Source organism: Silene latifolia, chromosome Y (assembly GCF_048544455.1).
Source record: "Silene latifolia isolate original U9 population chromosome Y, ASM4854445v1, whole genome shotgun sequence".
Taxonomy (NCBI): domain Eukaryota; kingdom Viridiplantae; phylum Streptophyta; class Magnoliopsida; order Caryophyllales; family Caryophyllaceae; genus Silene; species Silene latifolia.
This window is the reverse complement of record NC_133538.1, coordinates 105,801,252-105,823,573: the sequence shown is the minus strand read 5'-3', so window position 1 is coordinate 105,823,573 and position 22,322 is coordinate 105,801,252. Positions and strand designations below refer to the sequence as shown.

General features: G+C 37.3%; 1 protein-coding gene and 1 long non-coding RNA gene across 4 annotated transcripts in view; one reads left to right on the top strand and one right to left on the bottom strand.

Moving 5' to 3' along the window:
- Positions 1-22,322, bottom strand: part of LOC141633909 (vacuolar fusion protein MON1 homolog) — an 83,755-nt gene that overhangs the window by 13,538 nt on the left and 47,895 nt on the right. The window contains exon 1 of one of the 3 annotated variants that reach the window (XM_074446254.1): positions 7,297-7,376. The exons of 1 other annotated variant lie outside the window; for it this stretch is intronic. In XM_074446254.1, coding sequence (XP_074302355.1) covers positions 7,297-7,337 — 41 coding nt within the window. In that variant the 5' untranslated portion in view covers positions 7,338-7,376. Of the gene's footprint in view, positions 1-1,153; positions 1,222-7,296; positions 7,377-22,322 lie in introns of those variants that run through there. One more of the 3 variants, XM_074446255.1, reaches the window with a different exon arrangement.
- Positions 176-20,610, top strand: LOC141633913 (uncharacterized). The gene is made up of 3 exons (XR_012538665.1): positions 176-555; positions 7,359-7,503; positions 20,537-20,610. It is a non-coding gene; the product is annotated as an uncharacterized LOC141633913 (long non-coding RNA).

Here is a 22,322-nt window from a genome sequence, read left to right as displayed (position 1 = left end):
ATTTTTTATAACTTACTTTCAGACTCAAAGAAGAAATTATACTTTCAGCATTTTTACGGTGTTGGTTTCATCGCCGGTATATACTTTTTGACTCAAAGAAGAAAATAAGTTCTAATTTTTTTTCAGTTATGAAATCTGAATTTTAATTGATTACGAGTGTGATATATCCTTTGTTGTTTTTTTTTTTTTTTTTTTGCATTTTAGGGGAAATGAAATTATGAATTTGTGAGGGTTTTAATTAGGTGAATTCATTTCGGCTTGCTTATCCCGGATATGAGTAGATTGTGAAAATTGAATTTCATCTGATTTAGTGTGTTCTTTGTCGAGATTTTGTAAGTGGATTATAAAGGAAAAGGATTAATGAATTTGTGAGGGTTTTGATTATGTGCATTTGATTCGACTTGCTAATGATAGAATGAGCTGATCTATGCATTGGTACAAATAAACTATAAATAAATTTCACGATTCTAATTAGTCGCAATTTGTATTAATTCACAGTTGATGCAGGTAGTTGGTGCAGGTAGCTGGCTGCTCCTATTACCTTCCTTGCTCGAGGTCTGTTGTTGCTATTTCACCTTGTTACATGTTGAAATAGTTGAACATGTTTTATTCTCTATTAGTGGTTTAGGGAGGAAAACCCAACTGCGGCCTTTGATTTATCTTGCCTATTGAATGATTTGGTGCATGTCATATTAGCTTATTACCAGGGATGCAAATGATTAGCCCTTGGCAGGAACATAATCTCATAACTTATAAATCTCAAGTCTTAGTTCCGGCGTCACTGTTTTTATGAAATGATTTGATGAATTAGCATAGCACCGTCGTTTTTGTATCAATTCATGCACGGATTTCTTCTCAGTTTTATTTGATTATAGTTGACCTTGTCGAGGGTTCTATTTTAATGATTGATGTTTGTTTGGGCAAACATGGGGCGATTTAGGACCTTCCTTCTTGCCCTTTTGATACTTACGACTTTGAGTAGTGCACACTTCGTAAATTTTAAAACACAATGCATTGTCATTCAAATTCGGAAGTGAAAAATCATAGACAAACAACACACAAGGAAATCTTAAACTAAGCAGCAAGCCTTACATCGTCGCACATGAAATAAACCTCGAGCATCATATATTAAGTTTTAGCATTTGTAACATACTTGAACCTTCTTTCCACGGCCATTTAGTAGGAGACTCGGAGCAATAGACATATTCACCTTGACTAGACCCAACGCGTTAGCATCGACTGCGGTGCATAGACACGCTGCTGCCTCGAGATCTGCAATGCCTTTCAGTTGGATGCAACATTCTGGGCTAGGCTTAGACCCTAGGACTTCATTAACCAGAGTAACCAGACCAAGCCTACTACCACACACTCCAAATTTAAAGGTGTCTTTGGCACAAGATACTAAAAATTACAATTAAGGCAACTGATTTGAGCATCTCAGATTCATTTTAGTGAAGGAAGTTTATAAGATTAGTTACGTGTTATGTGTACAGTACATATTTAGAGTGAAAGATGCTATGTTCTCTATTTCCTTTTCTATTTTTTTTTTTGTGGGGTTTGGGTCACTTGGACCGAGTTTATCTCAGACCATCAATTTTAAGAGCTTGTTTGGAAACATTTTAAAGAGGAAAAGGGACACGAGATGGAAATGGAGTAAGTTAGGGTTTCGATTAGATTTTTTAATAAGATTGCTTTTGCTTGCCTTCTATTTAAACATGTTTTGAAAAACACAAACAATACATAGACTATAGTCCAATCCACGATAAGCCCGATGGTTTAAAATTTTATAAACGAAGTATCACTTTTAAGAGTAATATATGTAAAAAACACAAGTAGTCTAAGCGACCGCGACATCTAGATATATGTCCCCCGTCATTATCTTAAATAGTAGGCGAGTGACTCACTTTTTTCCAAGATACGATGGATAGGTAGCTTTTTTTTTAGTTTTTTATTTTGCCATGAAATCACTTTTTTTTTTTAACTGTCATTGCCTTCTTTTGTCTCTTCCTTTTGGCAAATTAACAGAGAGCTTTGGCTTAGAGCAAGAATATGTATTTATTTACTTTTTAGGTTCTAGCGATTGTCGTTGCCTATATGGCGACTATTTTGTACAGGTGTGTTTTGAATGAGATCTTTGATTCGACTTAAGCTGGTCTATTGTTGTATCGAGTCTTGATTTATGTTAATTTCGTATGGTTACTTCGAGTTTGACAGGTTCATCCCATTGGTAAACAACAATGACATGAGTAATCTGACATGAGTAATCTGTAGAACACCTAGGCGATTCTAAAAGATATGATAGTGTCCAAAGAACCAATGGTATGAACCAGTTTGACAGGTTCATCCCATTGGTAAACAACAAATTTTTGTGTGTGTTGTTTCCTTGCATTGGTTTCATACAATTGAGTAAACATTCTTTGATTGGCATGCCTTTTTTTCATATAGCTATTATGAACATGGAGGACTATTATTCTGTTAATGTCTCTAAACTGCGGCTAAGTGTGATAGTAGGTGGTGACTGGTGAGTCCCTTTTCAAAGTGAAGATAGGCTCTGATTCTTATGTTGTCTATGTAGTTAGTTAAAGAATGGCGAAAGTAGCAATTGACCCCCATAACTTTGTCTAATCGTGAGATTAAGCCCCTTAAGTTTCAAATGGAGTAATTAAGCCCCATTAGTTTGACAAAAAGTGTAATTAAGCCCCATTAGTTTGACAAAAGGTGTAATCCAACCCCTTATCCAAAATATCATGAGAAATTGAATATCTCATACTACAAAACAAATACTTAACCTAAAATATAATCAAATTTTGGGAAATATATATATTTTTTAATTTAAAATTAACAGTTCCGGAAAAAAAATTAATAAATAATGCAAAAATATATATTTGAAACTAATTCACAACATATAATTTTTTATAAAAAAAAAAATGTCTTTCTTAAAAAATGTCTTTCTTTTGTAAGTAATGAGTTTTTCTTCTAAATTTTTTAGCAATTCTCAAAAATTGTAAAAAAAAAAAAAAAAAGGATTAATTAAATTTGCCAAAACTCGAAAGCCCCTTATAATAAACTTTATTTCGATTACAAAAGTTTTTCTTTTTTGGTTTAACTGTTTTGGAAAAAAAAATAACCATCTTTCTATGGAAAATATATATATTAAAAAAAAAGTTGACGGTATAAAACATAAATAACATGTAAAATATATATATATATATATATATATATATAGAGAGAGAGAGAGAGAGAAGAGATCAACTAAGGCCATGTATATGTATTGAGTCCATAAGTTCTATTAAGAGCCATTGGATGGTGAAAATGGATGGCCAAGATCAATCCCAAAAAAGTGTGTTTAATAGCTAATCTCACCATCTCTCTCCTCCTTCACTAATTCACTCTAATTAATCACTAATTTACTATATATTTGTTTTCCACTCATCCATTTCTCTCTCATCTTATACATTTCATTTCTCTCTTCTCCCAAACTCTCAAAAAAAAAAAACCAAATAAATAAAAAAAAAACCCAAAAAAATCCAAATAAATAAAAAACCCAAAAATCCAAATAAATAAAAAAAACCAAAACACCCAAAAAAAATTCAAAAACCCAAAAAATAAAAAATCCAAACAAATAAAAAAGTTCTCTTCCTATACACCACCACCCCACCCGACACCACCACTCACCACCACCACCGCCGCACCGCGAGTAAGTTAACGTTTTTTTTTTTTTTTTCAGATTTTGTATTAAATTTGTTATTTGGAGTTGTTTTATTTCTATTTGTTAATATTGATCTAAAATATATTAAAGTTACTATAATTCATATTTTGACATTTCAAAAATCGTCTTGTTTTTTATTTTTTCAAATCTCGTCTCGTTAAAATTCGTTGTGTTATATAAATTTTTCAGTTTAGTATTTAAATTTTAATTTACATTATGTACAACTTTAATGATATTGTGTGCAACTTCACCGATATTATGTATAACTTCAATCAACATTAAGTATAACTTCACTGTTATTATGTATAACTCCACTGACATTATGTATAACTTCACTGACATTATGTATAACTTTAACTTACATTATGTACAACAATGACATTGTGTTAGTTTCAAATCTAAATTACATTTGGACAAAAGTTATACTATTATGGATTAAAGTTACACGTTTTTGGACTAAAGTTATACAAAAAAGGACTAAAGTTATACTATTATGGACTAAAGTTACACAATGTTGGACTAAAGTTATACAAAAAATGACTAAAGTTATACTATTATGGACCAAAATTATACAAAAAAGGATTAAAGTTATACTATTATTGACTAAAGTTACACAATTTTGGACTAAAGTTATAGAGAAAAGGACTAAAGTTATACTATACGTAAATTTACATGACAAGTTTTATATAATAACAAATAAAACCAACACTACAAATTTGAATTTATATAAATAATATTTGTATGAATTTAGTCCATATTTGTATAACTTTAGTCCATATTTGTATAATTTTAGTCCATTTTTGTATAACTTTAGTCCATTTTGTATAACTTTAGTCCATATTTGTATAATTTTAGTCCATTTTTGTATAACTCTAGTCCATTTTTGTATAACTTTAGTCCATAAAGATATAACTTTTATCTTAAATATTGAAACTTTAGTATTTAAAGGGTACAACTTTAGTCCAATAATAGTATAACTTATAGTCCAATAATAGTATAACTTTAGTCATTTTTTGTATAACTTTAGTCCAAATTTAAATAACTCCCGTCCATATTTGTATAACTTTTAGTCCAAATAACTCTAGTCCATAAAGTTACACTATTTAGTCCAAATAACTCTAGTCCATAAAGTTACACTATTTAGTCCAAAATTATATAATTTTATCCATTTTTGTATAACTTTAGTCCTTATTTGTATAACTTTAGTCCATATTTGTCCATTTTTGTATAATTTTAGTCCATTTTTGTATAATTTTAGTCCATTTTTGTATAACTTTAATCATTTTTGCATAACTTTAGTCTAATTTTGTTTTACAAGTGTAACTTTAGTCCAAAATTATGTAACTTTAGTAGAAAATCGTATAACTTTGGTCCAAGATTGTATAACTTTAGTCCAAAACCATATAACTTTAGTCCAACAAACTTATAACTTTAGTCCAATATATAACCGAAATCCTAAAAACCATTAATACTAACTTTAAACCAACAATACTAAATCCGGAAAAAAAAAAAGCCATTATTTAATTATCAAAATATAAAATAAGACACATTTGAATTAAAAGAAATATATAAAACTAGACAAGATTTTAAATCACAAGTAATCAGATTTGGAATACCAACTCATTTTTTCGTCTAGTTCAAAGGTACAACTTTAGTCGTAAATAGTATAACTTTAGTCGTAAATAATGTAAATTTAATGTTTTAATGGTATAACTTTAGTCGTATATAGTATAACTTTAATGTTATAAGGGTATAACTTTAGTCGTAACTGGTAACTTTTATAAATACCAAATTAAAAAACCGTATAACTTTTGTATTTTATGCGTATAACTTTAGTCGTAAAGAGTATAACTTTAACATGTCAAGGGTATAACTTCAGTTGTAAATAATGTAACTTTTCTTTTTCACATATAGATCTCAAAAATTTCAAATATCATTACGAAAATTAACAAATAAAAATAAAGAAATAATCTGAAAAATGAGAAAAAGAGCTAAATCTGAAAAAAAAAATGGTGCTTAATGAATAATAAAAATATGTGATAAACCGTCACAATTAAGTATGAGAAAATTGTAAATTAAAAATTCTAAAATAAAAAAAAAACCAGATTTAAGAACAATAAAAAATGTAAATCAAAAATTTTAAAAAACCGTCACAAATCAACCACCACCAACGGATAAAAACTAAAAACCAACAAATCTAATATGAAAACATTAGAAAATACAATAACAATATAAAACAAATAACAATAACAACCTACCATACCCAGATCTGAAAATACAATAACAATATAAAACAAATAACAATGAAAACATTTGAAAAACTCGAAAAACCGGCCAAAACCAAAAATAACACACAAAAAAGCATGTACTCAGTAATGGAAATTGCATCAATTGACTACGATAAGGGCATAGAGAGTTCTATGATTCAGTTTGCTTCATCTACTACAAAAATTAACAAGCACCCACCTTGTACACAACAGTACTATTTGAAGAAAAAAAGAAAAAAAAAACAGAAAAACGCATGGCCCAGATCTGTGAAGAAAAAAGAAAAAAAAATTGAATGGAGGAGAAGAACGAGGTGGCAGCAGTGAGGCATGAAGGAGGGAGGAGGTGGCGGCGGATCTGTGAAGAAAAAAGAAAAAAAAATTGAATGGAGGAGAAGAAGACGGCGGCGGCAGTGAGGCATGAAGGAGGGAGGAGGTGGCGGCGGATCTGTGAAGGAGGGAGGAGGTGGCGGCGTGTGTGCGGGGTGGTTGAGGGAGGGTCGTGGTGGAGGGATGTGGGAGTTGTTTTGGTTTTTTTTTTTTTTATTTGTTTTTGTTTTGAGAGGATGAGAGAAAAAAAATGAGAGAATGAGGGAGGAGAGAAGTGTGAGAAAATGAATAATGAGGAAGTGAGTAGGGAGGATAGAATAAGGAAGGAGTTATACAAGGATTAGGGAGGGAGATTTGTGACCCTTCAATGAGATGTAATCTCATCCCTCCATCCAAAGGCCCATATAAGGACTTAGGGACTCTCTCTCTCTCTCTCTCTATATATATATATATATATATATATATATATATATATATATATATAACTTTTTTCAGAGGTTTTAGAATTTTCATTTTATTTTCTAAATTTTTAGCATTTTCTCCATGATATGATTTTTTTTCTAAATAATAATATAATTTGTTATTTGTATTATTTTCCGTAATTTGATTATGTAGTAGGTTAAATATTTGTATTTGTGGTATGAGATATCAATTTCTCATGAGATTTTGGGTAGGGGGTTGATTTCACTTTGTATCTAAGTTAAGGGGCCTAATCACTCCAATTAAAACTTAAGGGGCTTAATCTCATGATTAGGCAAAGTTATGGGGGTCAATTACTACTTTCGCGGTTAAAGAATCTATGCAGATTCTTTTTTTTGTTTTGTTACAATGAAAGGGCAATGTATTGTGCTTAAGATTGCTCCGTTGAGCTATAGACTGTAAACCTTTTGTTCATTGTTAGCACCTGCATATTTCTGCATATTTCTGACGATTGGGCCATGGGGGTTCATTTTTTCTTTAGAATATGAGGGAACAAAGAAAAAGGAGCTTAACCTTTGTAGTTGATCGACAATATTTGAATTGGGCCTTCTCATTTATTTTGCATACTTTAACAGATGGTTGGCTTGAAAGGCTCCAACAGGTGATGCTGAAAGTAGAGAAGTTGTCGCTTCTCTGCATAAACACAAGACCACAAGACTGAGCAGTTTATCACTGTCGTTGAGAAAAAGCCTCTACCGCTTTCACCAGATGTTGCAAAAAGTATGTAACTTTAGCTCTGAGTTTGGCATGACTATTTTTTATTTCATTAATGGCGAGGAGGTGAGCATGAGGCATCATTCTGAGTCGGAGATATGAATGATGTATCACTTTCATATATACTTTTATAGCTCCCTTTACGTCGTATTTCATACCGTTTCGTGCCTATTATATCATTTATATGCTTTATTTCAATGAATTGTCGATACTGCCGCTATTTTATGTTTTGATGCAGAAATGACTCGTTATGAGTGTGATCAAGCTAAGATTAGCATGGCGGAGACGGCATAGAGGAATACACGAAGCATGGCACGGGAAACGAGGAATCATGAAGACTGGAAGTCAAAGAAGAGAAGAAGGAACTGTGAGCTAGTTCCTCGATCGAGTCACTTCTTGACTCGGTCGAGCACTTGACTCGATCGAGTCACCTCGACTCGATCGAGGATCCTCTCTGACGGGCTTTTTTAGAATTTCCTAAAACACTTATCTTTTATTATAAATTGGAAACTCGGGTTTTATTGTGGAATTACGTTATATTTTTGCTAATCTTTTTGGAAACTCTCTTAAGAACCCTAATCTTCTCTTGTATGGTACTAATCTTTCCCCATTAATTTAATCATTGTTTATGTTCTTCAATTATTGTTTTCATCTTGCAATTATGTTTTCATCTTTAATTAAGTTTGTTGTTGTTATTACAATCATGAGTAGCTAATCCCCTCATCTAGGATGAAGGGGATCTAGGTTAATTAAAAGGGAAAGTCAATTAATTGCTATTGATATCATTAAAGTTGTTGTTTGATTGTTGTAATTCTTCTAGTTAATCACTTGAGGCCTGAGTTATTAATTAGTGTAGCGAACCGATCCTATCGTAAATAGGGTTAGAATTGATATAGGTGCGACAATCAAATAGAGAGTATCTAATCATAGCGACCGCATATTAGAATCGATCTAAAGGGCATAATGGAGTCGACCGATCTTATGACCTTAAACAACTTGATAGATTTAGTAATTGATTGATAATCCTGAATTGATTGACCTAGTGAACCTAATTCTAGACTTTTAATATTATTGTTATTCATCATTTAATTACATTGCAATTAGTTTGTTAGTATCAACTCAAAACAAAACCCCCGAAATCGGTTACTTCAAAATGACTTAAATACCTTTAGACTTAGCTTTCACCGCCTCCTGTGGATTCGATACTGTCTTATCACTAGCTATTCTTGTTAGTCTGAGATAGTTTTACTTTGATTTGGTAATACGACTTTAGCCACATCAAATTTGCGCCGTTCGGGGAGGCAACAATTGTTTAGTCTTTTTGTGTTTATTTTGTCTTTTGTCTCAGGGAACCCAGTTCTCGAGACCGCTCTCACGCTTTCTTGTTAGTTCTGTTTATGCCCTGTGTCTAATAGGTCCGAGATTATTCCTTTTGATCCCGAACCCGAGAAGACTTTTCGCTACAGACGGAAATTTAATCAAGAAGTGAGTCAAGTAGAAGACTTGAGTATACTTGACGTCGACACGGCGATCCCTACAGAGACAGCCGATCGGTCCTACGAAGAGGAAGAGGAAGAAATTCCTATCTCTGATATTCCTATTCCTGAAACTCCTGTTCTCGAAAATATCATCATGTCTACCCTAGCGGTCACTACGAGCCAACCTTAGATTCTATTCCGCAAGGTTTCAAGTCGCCCACTTCTACCAATGGAACATTCGAGATTCGGCCATCTTACATTAATTTGGTGGAACGAAACATGTTTGGAGGGACAGTCGAGGACCCCGCAACGCGTATGGAAAAGTTTGTCACTTGCTTGTTCAATCCCATTACGGTTTGGAGTGACACAAGATCAGTTAAGCGGGTGCTCTTTCCTTTCTCTCCGAAAGATGGAGTCTGTTTGAGTGGTTAAGAGATATGGATATGGATACGAAGGAGTTCTGTTGGAATTCCTTGGCTCTTGCTTTCTACAAGAGGTACTTCCCGCCTCAGAAGACTAATGCTTTGAGGAATCAAATTACTAGTTTCAAGCAAGCGGCCACTGAAGATTTGAATGAAGCTTGGACTCGCTTCAAGCGTTTAGTTCGATCGAGTTCCCATCATGGTTTCCCAAAGTGGTTTCTTTGCAACCAGTTTTATAACGGGTTGTTCGACGATCATCGTGCCCTTTTGGATTCATCTGCTAATGGGAGGTTTCAAGATAACACACTAGATGGTGACGCGTGGAAGTTGATTGATCAAATTGCTACCCATACCGCGAGGTATGGAAATCTAGGGAAGCACGCGAGGTAATTGGGGTTGATAGTGCTTTAGCGGCACGGTGGAGGCTATTACGCAGTTGATTCTTTGAGATGAAGACTACCCAATCATTGGGTAGTAAAGAGAGAGTTCATCTTTATGAGTCGGCAAGTAGAGGAGACTTGTCTTAGATGCGGTTTGGATGGTCATGGTGCGGTGATTGTATGAGCACATTTGAGCGGGTTCTTTGCCTTTCGGGCTTACGACAAGGTGCACAAGGTACACCTTTCTCTAATTTCTCTGATGAAAGAACGAAGGAGCATCCGTTCCTTGATGGTCTCAGCTTGAGAATGTGCAAAACCCCAGCAATCTACAACCGCAAGAAAGAATACTTATATCCCTCCTAACAATCGCGGTAATCAACAACAAGGGGGATATCAAAGGCAAAATCAAGGAGGCCGAATAGTTCAACAATCAATATCAATGACCTCCTCAAAGAAACTCCTCAACAAATTCCTCAACAAGCTCCGAATAATGATATGGCGAGTTGCGCGATCTTTTGCAACAAACTTTGTCAACGCAGCAGGCGGACGGCTCGATTTACGAGTTGATTGCCCATAACAAGATGCTAGATAATCAAGTGGCTCGGATGGCACTTCAAAACCCATCAAAACAGTAGGAGGTCTTCCTCCTCAAGGCAAGCAAGCTCGTGAGCAAGCTAATGTTATTCGGTGAGGAGCGGTACTTCTTATACGAATCCCGGCACCGCAAAGTCTTGAAAATGAAGTGCCCATTCTTTTGTTGATGAAGTCCCTTACATGCATCCCAAAGGATTGGGTAATTTGGAGCTTAGTGATGATGAGAAAGAGCCTGACGAAGTTGAAACACGAGCTGACGATAAAAGTAAAAAAGGCGAGAAAGTTGAACTGCGAGGTTCTCGACCGAGTCACAAAGCGACTCGATCGAGGATCCACTGACTCGATCGAGTCACCCCCGACTCGATCGAGGATCCGATATTGACCCGGCAGACGGTGTTTCAAAAGTCGTTTAAGGATAAGCAAGCGAGCCCATAACTATTTCTCTACCTTTTCCTCACCGACAACAAAAATCCAAGTTGGATAAGCGATTCGGTAAGTTTATGGAGGTCGTGAAGAATCTACGGGTAAGTGTCCCTTTTCTTGAATTGATTACTCGAAGTGCGCTTACGCAAAGTTCATGAAGGAGATTTTGACAAGGAAGAGATCCTTTGACGCGGTGGAAACTATTGCTTACACTCGAAGTGCGGTGCCGTGTTGCCAATTAACTCACCACCGAAATTAAAGGATCCGGGAAGTTTTTCTATCCCTTGTCAAATTGGTCATCTTTCTATTAGTAAAGCTCTTTGTGATTTGGGAGCTAGTGTCGGTGTTATGCCGTATTCTATCTGTAAAAAGTTAAATATGGGTCCGTTGTGATTACTAATATGACACTGCAGATGGCCGATAGAATCGTTAAACACCCTCGGGGGTGTTAGAGGATGTTCCGTTCGAATAGGAAGTTTTTCATCCCGTTGATTTTGTTGTCATGGACATGGCCGAAGACAACCAAATCCCTATCATCTTGGCGACTGCCCGTTCCTACATCTGCTGGGGGCGGTTATAGATGTTAAGCGGGGAGATTGACCTTAGTTGTGTGGGGATGATATGATTATTTTCAACTTAGAAAAAGCATTGAAAAACCCCATGATAGAAGAGACTTGTCATAGTATAGATGTTGTTGATTTTACTATTGATGAGTGTCTTCCTATGTGTTTTGTGAGGATCCTACGGAGATTGCCCGGTTTTCGATCCCGGTGATCGAGACGGGTTCATGGAGTCAGAAGTTCATCGAATTGAGAAGCTTCTAAGCGGAGAGGAATGCCCACATCGGAAGGTATACGGATTTGGGTGTCACACCTAAGGTAAGCGAGGTAAAGAAACACGAATTGAAACCCTTCCCTCTCATCTCAAATATGAATTTCTTGATGATCGTGTGAGATGAACCGGTGATTGTCAATGCTAACCTAATCAAGGTCAACTATCCGCTTTGTCGATTGTTTTGAAAACTCATAAAAAGGCGATTGGGTATAGCATTGACGATCTCAAAGGTATTAGTCCCGACTTTTGTATGCATAGAATTCACTTGGAAGAAGGCCACAAGCCTAGTGCACAAGGTCAGAGACGACTAAATCCTCTAATGCAGGAGGTGGTAAGAAAAGAGTACGAAATTACTTGATCTTTGGTATTATTTTCTCATTTCGATTCTAAATGGGTCGATCTGTCAAGTTGTACCTAAGAAGGAGGTACCACGGTAGTAAAGAATGATAAAAATGAATTGATTCTACTAGACTTGTCACGAGGATGGAGGATGTGCATTGACTATAGGAAGTTGAACACGGCCACTAAAAAGGACCATTTCCCACTTCCTTACATTGACCAAATGTTAGAGAGATTAGCATGTCATAGTTATTTTTGTTACCTAGATGGCTACTCCGGTTTCTTTCAGATACCCATTCATCCCGAGGATCAGGAAAAGACCACTTTCACTTGTCCATATGGTGTATTTGCTTATAGGAGGATGCCCTTTGGTTTATGTAATGCTCTGCTTACCTTTCGGCGTTGTATGATGGCCATATTTTTACGATTACATGTAGTCATCATGGAAGTCTTTATGGATGATTTCGGTGTATATGGTGCGATTTTGATGTTTGCTTGAGAAACTTGACTAAGGTTTTTTTATTTGTGAGGAGAGCAACCTTGTTCTCAATCGGGAAAAGTGCCACTTCATGGTTCTTGAAGGAGTGGTACTCGGTCATTTGGTGTCGGTAAGGGCATTCAAGTGGATAAAGCTAAGGTTGAGGTAATTGAGCAACTCCGTGCATCCGGTTAATGTTAAAAGTGTGCGTAGTTTTCTTGGTCATGCAGGTTCTATCGCCGCTTTATTAAGGATTTTTCTAAAATTGCTCAACCTCTAACTCAGCTTCTTCATAAAGATGCTCCTTTTGTGTTTTCTGACAAGTGTATTCAAGCCTTTGACAGGATTAAACAAGCACTTATCTCGGCTCCTATTATCAGGTCCACGGATTGGAGCCTTCCTTTTGAGATTATGTGCGATGCCGGTGACTATGCGATTGGAGCATTTTGGGGTGAAAGGATAAGGTGTTACATGCCATTTACTATGCAAGCAAGACTCTCGACGATGCACAAATCAACTATGCTACTACAGAGAAGGAGCTTCTTGCGGTTAATCTATTCTTTAGACAAATTTAGAGCTTATCTTGTTGGTTAAAGTTATTGTACACACCGACCATGCACTTTAAAGTATCTTTTAACCAAACAAGAAGCTAAACCTAGACTTATTAGATGGATTTTATTATGTAAGAATTTGATTTGGAAATCCGTGATAAGTCCAGTCTTGAAAAATGTTGTTGCAGATCATTTGTCAGATTGAGATTCTCGGGAAGAGATTTTGCCCATCGATGATTCTTTTCCAGGACGACCATCTTCTTGCTGTAGCGCAAATACCGTGGTTTTGCAGATTATGCCAATTATTTGGTAGGAGGAACACTTCCTCTTGACTTATCTTATCGAGAAGAAGAGGTTCATGCATGATGTGAAGAGGTACTTACGGGACGATCCCTATCTGCATTCCGAGAATGTGATGGTATATCTGACGATGTATCCCGGAGGGTGAGGTACGTGCCATCCTTTCTCATTGTCACTCTTCTTCATATGGTGGTCATCATGGTCCTCAGGACATTTGCTAAGGTAATGCGATCGGGTTTTTATTGCCTACTATCCTTAAGGATCTACTAACTTTGTCCGTTCTTGTGATGCTTGTCAAAGAGCGCGCAATATCTCGCAAAGGCATGAGATGCCTCCTGTTGGAATCTCAGAAGTAGAGATTTTTGATGTTTGGGGCATTGATTACAAGGGCCGTTCCTACATCTTTTGGGAACCAATACATATTAGTAGTCATTTGTAGATTATGTTTCTAAATGGGTGGAGGCAATTGCCACCCCCACTTGTGATGCTAAATGTTGTTAAGTTGTTTGAAGACTATCTTTCCACGGTTTGGAGTGCCTCGCGCATGATTAGTGATGGAGGCACGCACTTGATGAGCGTCATCTCAATTCCCTCATGAAGAAGTATGGCGTTACACACCGAAGAGGACTGGCTTATCATCCTCAAACCCGGTGGACAAGTAGAAGTTTCCAGAGAGTGAAACAGATCTTGGAAAAGGTGGTAAGCAAGAATAGAAAGGATTGGAGTCGGAAGCTCGATGATACTTTGTGGGCTTACCGTCGCCTTCAAAACGCCGATTGGCACCTCACCTTACCGACTTGTCTATGGCAAGTCTTGTCATTTACCTGTGGAGCTTGAGTATAGGGCTATGTGGGCCATTAAGGAGCTGAATATGGATCCCTCACTGGCGGGTGAGAAACGGCGATGCGATTGAATGAGCTAGATGAATTTGATTGCATGCCTATGATAGTGCTCAAGTTTACAAGGAGCGAACGAAGAAGTGGCATGACAAGCATATTTTGCAAAGAGAATTTCATGTTGGTGAGAAAGTTCTCTTGTTTAACTCTCGTTGCGCTTGTTTCAGGTAAATTGAAGAGTAGATGGTCCGGACCGTTCACATTCTTCGATGTGAACAAATTTGGGTCGATTCCGCATGCGTTCGACACAGGAGAGACCTTCAAAGTGAATGGGCAACGCTTGAAGACGTCTTATGAAGGTGCTTTCGTGGGGATCATAGAGGCTCTTGACCTCTTCCCCATTGATTCTTCTCACTGATGAAGAATTAAGGTCGTGCGGGGCCATGCAAAAACCAGCCGCTACCGAGAGGCAGCTCGGATTTTGTAAATCATTAGTTTGTAATTAGGATTTAAATTCACATATTGCTTTTGTTTTTTTGTTTCGTTGAACTTGGAGAGACGAGGAGAGGGTACTTGATGTGCTTTCAAGTGTCTTTTGCAGGAAATTTGACGGGATTTGAAGTTATGAGTAACAAATGACGAAGAAAGGAGCTGGACTGCTTCCTCGATCGAGTCAATGGCGACTCGATCGAGGAACCTATTGACTCGATCGAGTCACTTGCGACTCGATCGAGGAACTGCGCTCGAATTCAAAAAGTTTAAAGCGAGAGTTGGGTAGTCTGGTGGATCCTCGCCAAGAGTCACTGCGACTCGATCGAGGAACCAAAATAAACCCGATTCGCGTTTTTCTTTTTTTGCGGTTTTGTGTTTAATTGCTCTTATTTCCTTCACTTTTCTTCTTCCTTTTTCGACATACTTCCTGCATTCCTTCCTCCTCTACTACTCATTCTCTCTTTGTTCATCATAATCATCATCAAAACTCACTAAAACTTTGTGCTTTCTTGCTTATTAATTGATTGAATCATTCTCTTGTGCTTATTTTCTCAATTCCATTGCTTGAATTACTCAGGTAAGTCACGAAATTGCTCTTATTTGGCTCGAAAATTCTGATTTTTGTTGCTTAAATCTTGAGTTTATTGTGTTAAATATTCCCTTGCTAGTATACAATTGCTATTTCCTTGCTTTCTAGCCCCTTATTTGTTGAAATTTCTGCCTAATTTGCTAATTTGGGAATTAGGGTTCTTCAAAATCCGGGTAGAAATTTTGCATTAAATTGGTTAGAATTGTATTCTATTGCTTGGAATCTTCAATATTTGATATATACTCATGTTCCCCTAAGTTTTTGGATGCTTTCATTGTCATTTGGAGTCTTAAAAATTGATTTTTCGGACCCATACATGCCAAAACCGGGACTGTTTTTGTGACATTGTTGGAGTTTAATTTTCTACTTGTTCTTATGTAGATAATGTCGACTTCTAGGCAAGGGAATAAGCGGACTAGAGAAAGGAGAGCACCGGTTCAACAACCCGAAGTAATTCCTGAGGAGGTTGTGTCTTCGGAGGATGATTTGTCTCCCTTAGACGATTATCCATTTATTGAATTTCGTGACAAAGTGCAAAAGGACAGGTTTGTGTATCTGTTATCCAAGTCTATGAGTGCCACTCGTTGTGTTGATAGGGAAATTTTACGCACTCTGAAGATAGACGACATTATGTTTGGGATGTTTAATGAAATCGGGTTGCAGGGTCTCTTCACGCTTCACGAGTTGTCTTACCCCCGCCCGACTCTTGAATTTCGAGTTCTTTTACTTATTTCCCAGTGATCACCTAATTAGATTTCGTTTGCTTAACGTTGAACGGTCGTTAACCTTTGGCCGTATTTACGAAATCTTGGAGTTGGATAAGCATCTTGAAGGGGACTTGTATGGTGTTGGTGGGTTGTCCGCCACTCGTTATTTTCCATTGTTTTCTTGGTTACATGGATGCGGATGTCGGTGCCATGGCTTTGTTAGATGTCCAACATGTTTGCCTTCGTATGTTTTTGAGATATTTGAGTTATCATTGTATGGTCGGAGCGATAAGAGCAAGACCTCCACTATGAGGTCTTAATACTTGCTAGTTACTTGAATCCTTATAGGGAGGAGACATTCCAATTCTCTCCCCTGCTCTTGTCGCTCGCATTTGATAGGGCGATTGGGCGATGCGGGAACCTTGGCGTGGTGCTCTCATAACCAAGATTCTTAGGGGTTTGTTTGTGACTTTGAGGGTGATGACCATGTATGAGCCCATGGTCGACTATGAGCCACTTGTTGATGATGACCAACTTATTTATGACATTTCCTATATTGATATTAAGAATGGGAAGGACCATTCTTGGAGGGTCCGGGTGAGTCGTACATGCTTCTTCCTCGCGCCCGTTTGCCTCTTTGTTGACCCCCTCGAGGAGAGTACGGGCGTGGTGCGGCCACCACCGTTACTTTATCCGATTCAGGATCTTTTGATTACTTTTCCCGGGTCTAGTACTACTACTACCACCGGCGGCGCGGAGACGTCGTGCACCTACTACCCATTTGCCAGGTTCTACCGGCCCGCTCCTCCTCCACCTTCTTGACTATCCCACGAGGCTATGCTCCGGTTACCATTTTGATCCGTCGTTGAGCGGGAAGTGAGGATGCATCGGCATCAACACTTGCTTTGTGAGAGAGGAGGATGTGGGAGCAGAGATGGAGGCTATGACTTTAGCCACGGGGGACGATGTATGGCGGTGTGTCACCTTCTTACTACACTACTCCTGGTGACGCAGTAGTGTGTTTCATCTTTACGGGGTGACTCCTACGGAGTTTGGACGATTTAGCACCGAGTTTGGTGCGTTAGGCCGTCCTTTCTACACTCAGTCCCTCCCCCCTCACCCTATACTTTTTCGGGAGGACACCGCATCCCTTGTTCCCAGAGAGGCCCATTCGGCCAGTTTGCTGCTTCTACTTCCACTGCTGCTGCTCCTGGAGGCACTCGTGGTCGAGGCCGTGTTCGGAGACCCACTCGTGGTAGAGGCCGTGGCCGCAGCGCCGTTCCTGATCCTGAGCTTATGTCCTTATATGCTGATATTGATGGTTTTGATGATGGTTCTGGAGCCCAGTAGTGACAGCTGGTCACTACATCCCTCTCTTTCCAGCTGGTTTGGGGAGGCTCTTGCATTCATTTGGTATTATCTTTCTTGTTTTGTTTTATTGCATTTCCTTTTTACCCTCTTTCCTTTATTAGTAGTGTCTATAGGTTCTTTGGTTTTTGTGTGATCTTTATCTTTGTAGGCGTCACAATGAGTTTCTTTGTGACATTTAGGTTTGGGGGAGTGTGTTTATTTACATTTGTGTGCTTTTATTTATTGTTGTGTGAAAAAAATCAAAAAAATCAAAAAAAATTGAAAAATTATAAAATCCAAAAACATGTCTTTTATTTATTTTTGTTTATTTTGAGTCGAGTCTTGGTGAATTGTATAGCAATGATGATAACTTGCTTTGTCTTTGCATTTGAGTCTCATCTAGTTGTCCATGTACATTGTTTTGACCTGTTAGCTATGATGACCAAAGCTCTTTACTCAAGTCTTGACCGTCACAATATACCTTATGCCGAGTAGACTTGACTTTATTTTGTTGGTAAACCACTTAAATTTCTGAGGTCTTTAGAGCTTCCTAGGCCGGGAACATTAATAAACCGGTCTCATTGTTATTTAGGCTAATGAGTGTGGTCTCCTTGTGGTATATGTAATATCAAAGCGCATAAGTGTGACATTAGTTTCTTAGCTTTTGCGCGTTCATTTGATTAAGTACATGTGGATAGGCGATTCTTATCGTTCAAATAAGCCTTACATTACCCAGTTTTGTTAGCCCGTTTGAACCATGTAGCCACTTTATATCCTATTTCTTAGCTACATTCTAGAATTTGCCTACCCTTTTCGGGACGATCATGATTGTTTGAGCCTTATTTTTATAGCTACTTTGGTTGGGTTGGGACTTTATTGTCATGTGGGTAGTAGCTATCTTTTTGTAATAATTGCGTGACCTCTTATGTTGAAAAAAGGAGAAGTATTATGAAGACTAAAAAAAAAAAAAAAAAGATGAATGAAAGTCTCGAAAGAAAGAAAAGAAGAAAAAAAAGAAAAAAAAAAGAGACAGAAAAAGAAAAGAGAAAAAGGCTTCGAAAAAAAGAAGAAAGAAAAAAAACGAGAAGAAAAGTTGAATAATGTTTGCTTCGTTGATTTATGTTAGGAGGTCGTGTGTGGTAATTTACGAGTCTAATGCACATTTGGAGAGCTTCCTCATTTCTCTCATATGTTGTCAAAGTTGAGATTATTTCTCCAGTTGGATGTTTTGTTTTATTTATTAGGTTTGGCTATTGGTTTAGCGCTGCGACTACCGTCTGAGCCCCACATATCCATACGTGTTTTTGCACAAGCCACTTCTATACCCATGCCACTTTACCACCATTCTGTCCTTGATACATGTACTTGGTACATTTCGTGAATGCGTATTAGTTGGAGAATCTCTTATCACATTAGATTGCATGCATATCTCATAAGTTGAGTGAGAGTCTTACTTCTTTCTATCTTACATTTATCTCACCCATTATGAGTGCATGAGTGAAACCGCGAGAATCCGACAAAATGGTCTTGCAAGGTTGAAAGGCATTTGGTTGAGTCTCGGCATCATGTCACATCTTGAGTAAGAGCTGCGTGAGTCTATTACCCGTGCTTTTGAATTTGTTTTATTAGCACAACTTAGGTCATTACTTTGTTATAGATATGGACAGCTGAGTCTTGTATGTGCCTAGACATTTGCTCCGAGTTATTCATTCACCATATGTTTGTTGTCCTTTGTTTTGTCGATTGCTTTGCTTGAGGACAAGCAAAGGTTTGGTTTGGGGGAGTTTGATGTATCACTTTCATATATACTTTTATAGCTCCCTTTACGTCGTATTTCATACCGTTTCGTGCCTATTATATCATTTATATGCTTTATTTCAATGAATTGTCGAAATCTGCCGCTATTTTATGTTTTGATGCGAAATGACTCGTTATGAGTGTGATCAAGCTAAGATTAGCATGGCGGAGACGGCGTAGAGAGGAATACACGAAGCATGGCACGGAAACGAGGAATCATGAAGACGGAAGTCAAAGAAGAGAAGAAGGAACCTGTGAGCTAGTTCCTCGATCGAGTCGCTCACGACTCGGTCGAGCACTTTGATTTCGATCGAGTCACCTCGACTCGATCGAGGATCCTCTCGACGGGCTTTTTTAGGAATTTCCTAAAACACTTATCTTTTATTATAAATTGGAAACTCGGGTTTTATTGTGGAATTACGTTATATTTTTGCTAATCTTCTTTGGAAACTCTCTTAAGAACCCTAATCTTCTCTTGTATGGTACTAATCTTTCCCCATTAATTTAATCATTGTTTATGTTCTTGATTATTGTTTTCATCTTGCAATTATGTTTTCATCTTTAATTAAGTTTGTTGTTGTTATTACAATCATGAGTAGCTAATCCCCTCATCTAGGATGAAGGGGATCTAGGTTAATTAAAAGGGAAAGTCAATTAATTGCTATTGATATCATTAAAGTTGTTGTTTGATTGTTGTAATTCTTCTAGTTAATCACTTGAGGCCTGAGTTATTAATTAGTGTAGCGAACCGATCCTATCGCCGTAGGGTTAGAATTGATATAGGTTCGCGACAATCAAATAGAGAGTATCTAATCATAGCGACCGCATATTAGAATCGATCTAAAGGGCATAATGGAGTCGACCGATCTTATGACCTTAAACAACTTGATAGATTTAGTAATTGATTGATAATCCCCGACTGATTGACCTAGTGAACCTAATTCCTAGACTTTTAATATTATTGTTATTCATCATTTAATTACATTGCAATTAGTTTGTTAGTATCAACTCAAAACAAAACCCCCGAAATCGGTTACTTCTAGACAGCTTAAATACCTTTAGACTTAGCTTTCACCGCCTCCCTGTGGATTCGATACCTGTCTTATCACTAGCTATTCTTGTTAGTCCTGAGATAGTTTTACTTTGATTTGGTAATACGACTTTAGCCACATCAATGAACTAAAGAGTCCATTGCATGAACATCCACCATTTAGTGTCTATCTCCGAGGAGATATGAACTACTTTATAAATATTATTAACTGAGTCGGAGAAGTGATTTTTTGGATGTTGTCTTTAGGTTTGATTGAAATCACCTGTATTCCTTAATTTGGGGTGGTAAGAGTTTGAATAGACATTCGAGTAATGTAAGTGTTGTGTTCAGGATATTTGATTCGATATGTGTTAAATGTGAATGGATTATGGCATGTATGGATAACAAAATCTTTAAGCCAATTTTATATCTTTTGTAGAAACATTTCATCTTGCATGAAGACCATGCTACTCTCGTGTGAAATTGCAGAAGTTTGTAAGAGTGCTTACAGAGGTATTGCCTACTCTATTGCCTACTCTACTTGAGATACTCCCTCCGTCCCAATCATTTTGTTACCTTTTCTATTGTTTGTGAGGAGTATTTTAATCAAAGGTCAACAAATGCTTGCGACGTAGGGAGTATAATGTTGCATTTTGTGAGGAGTATTTTAACCAACTGAGAATCACGTTTTCAGATTGTCGCCTGTTAGTCCTTACCGATTTAGATTTTGACATAGTAAATCATCCTGACATTTTTTTTAATATGCTGTAAACATGTCTGTTTTACCATAGCTGTTTACTTGCTCTCTGCTGTCCAGATCAGTACTCTTGTAACTTTTTGTGGTTCTTTACCCTGTTTGATATTTCCTTCTGAATACACTCTTAACATACCTCTCACCTAACTAGGGAGCCTTTGCATATTATACTTTTAAGCTAAATAGTAAAGATACTTAAAAGCGGTAGGAGAAGGAAAGGGAGGAGGATAGGAGGGAGGAGGAACGGAGGAAGAAAGATAAAACGATAAAGTAAACAAAAGAAGGAGAAGAATATGGAGGGAGGAGGGAGAAAGGAATTGGTGAATGTGAATCATTAAGTGAGAAAGAAAGGAATGGGTGAATATGTGAATCATTAAGTGAGAGGGAGAATGGAGAGGGGGAGTGATTAGGAGAGAAGGGATGAATTTGTGAACAAATGAGGAGAGGGGAAGAGTAAGAGAGGAGACGAGGGAAGAACGATAAATAAGTGAGCATATGCGACTAAGATGGAGAGGAGCAAGAGGAAGAGGAAAAGGGTGAATGTGTGAAACTCATGGCAGAGAGAGAGAGAGAGAGAGAGAGAGAGAGAGAGAGAGAGAGAGAGAGAGAGAGAGAGAGAGAGAGAGAGAGAGAGAGAGAGAGAGAGAGTTTTTACCAAATTAAGGAGCGATTAAGTATTTTAACTCCTACGCACAAGATCAACAGTTTTGGAAGTTCTATAGCTTGAAGATAGAAGACCCCTGTTGTTACTTCTTGGTCAGAGATTAGATAAAAAATTTGTTGTTGGATGTAAATAAATATATTTTCATTTGTTGGCTTTAGTTTGTTGTGACGCTTTTGTTTTCTCAGGAGATTAATGGGTTATAATCCTTGTTATGCAATTAAAACCGTTTGTTTATTACGTGCTTATAAGTCATCAACCGAGTTTTTCTTCTCCTATTACTGTTCCACGCTCTACCAGTTTCAAATTAATTATGGTGTTACCCAAAAATTACTAATTTCAATCTACTTTGTCGGGCAAATACTTCCCAAGTAATAATATCTTCGGGTATCGTGCGCGAAGCGCGCGATACAACAACTAGTATGTAAAAAAAACATCAAATACTAAAAATCCACATGTATCCTTTCCCTCTATTGTGCCCTCTCCGTCACCCCTCAACCCCCAAAAATCTCATATCGTGTTCTATCACTCTCAACCATGTCTGTCTCGGTCTCCCTCTACCTCTAGGGACCTTTTCTGTTTTCCAGCCTCCTAGCCTCCTAACTAACTGGTGCGTCCATAGGTCTCCTTCTCACATGGCCAAACCATCTTAGTCGATTTTCCATCATCTTGTCCTCTATTGGCGCCACGTTTACCTTTTCCCGAATCACTTTATTTCTTAATCGATCTTGATAGAATATATGTAAATATTTTAGTAATAAGTTTGTTATTTGTTACCTATATTAGTGTATATGGTTTCCTAGTTTGTAG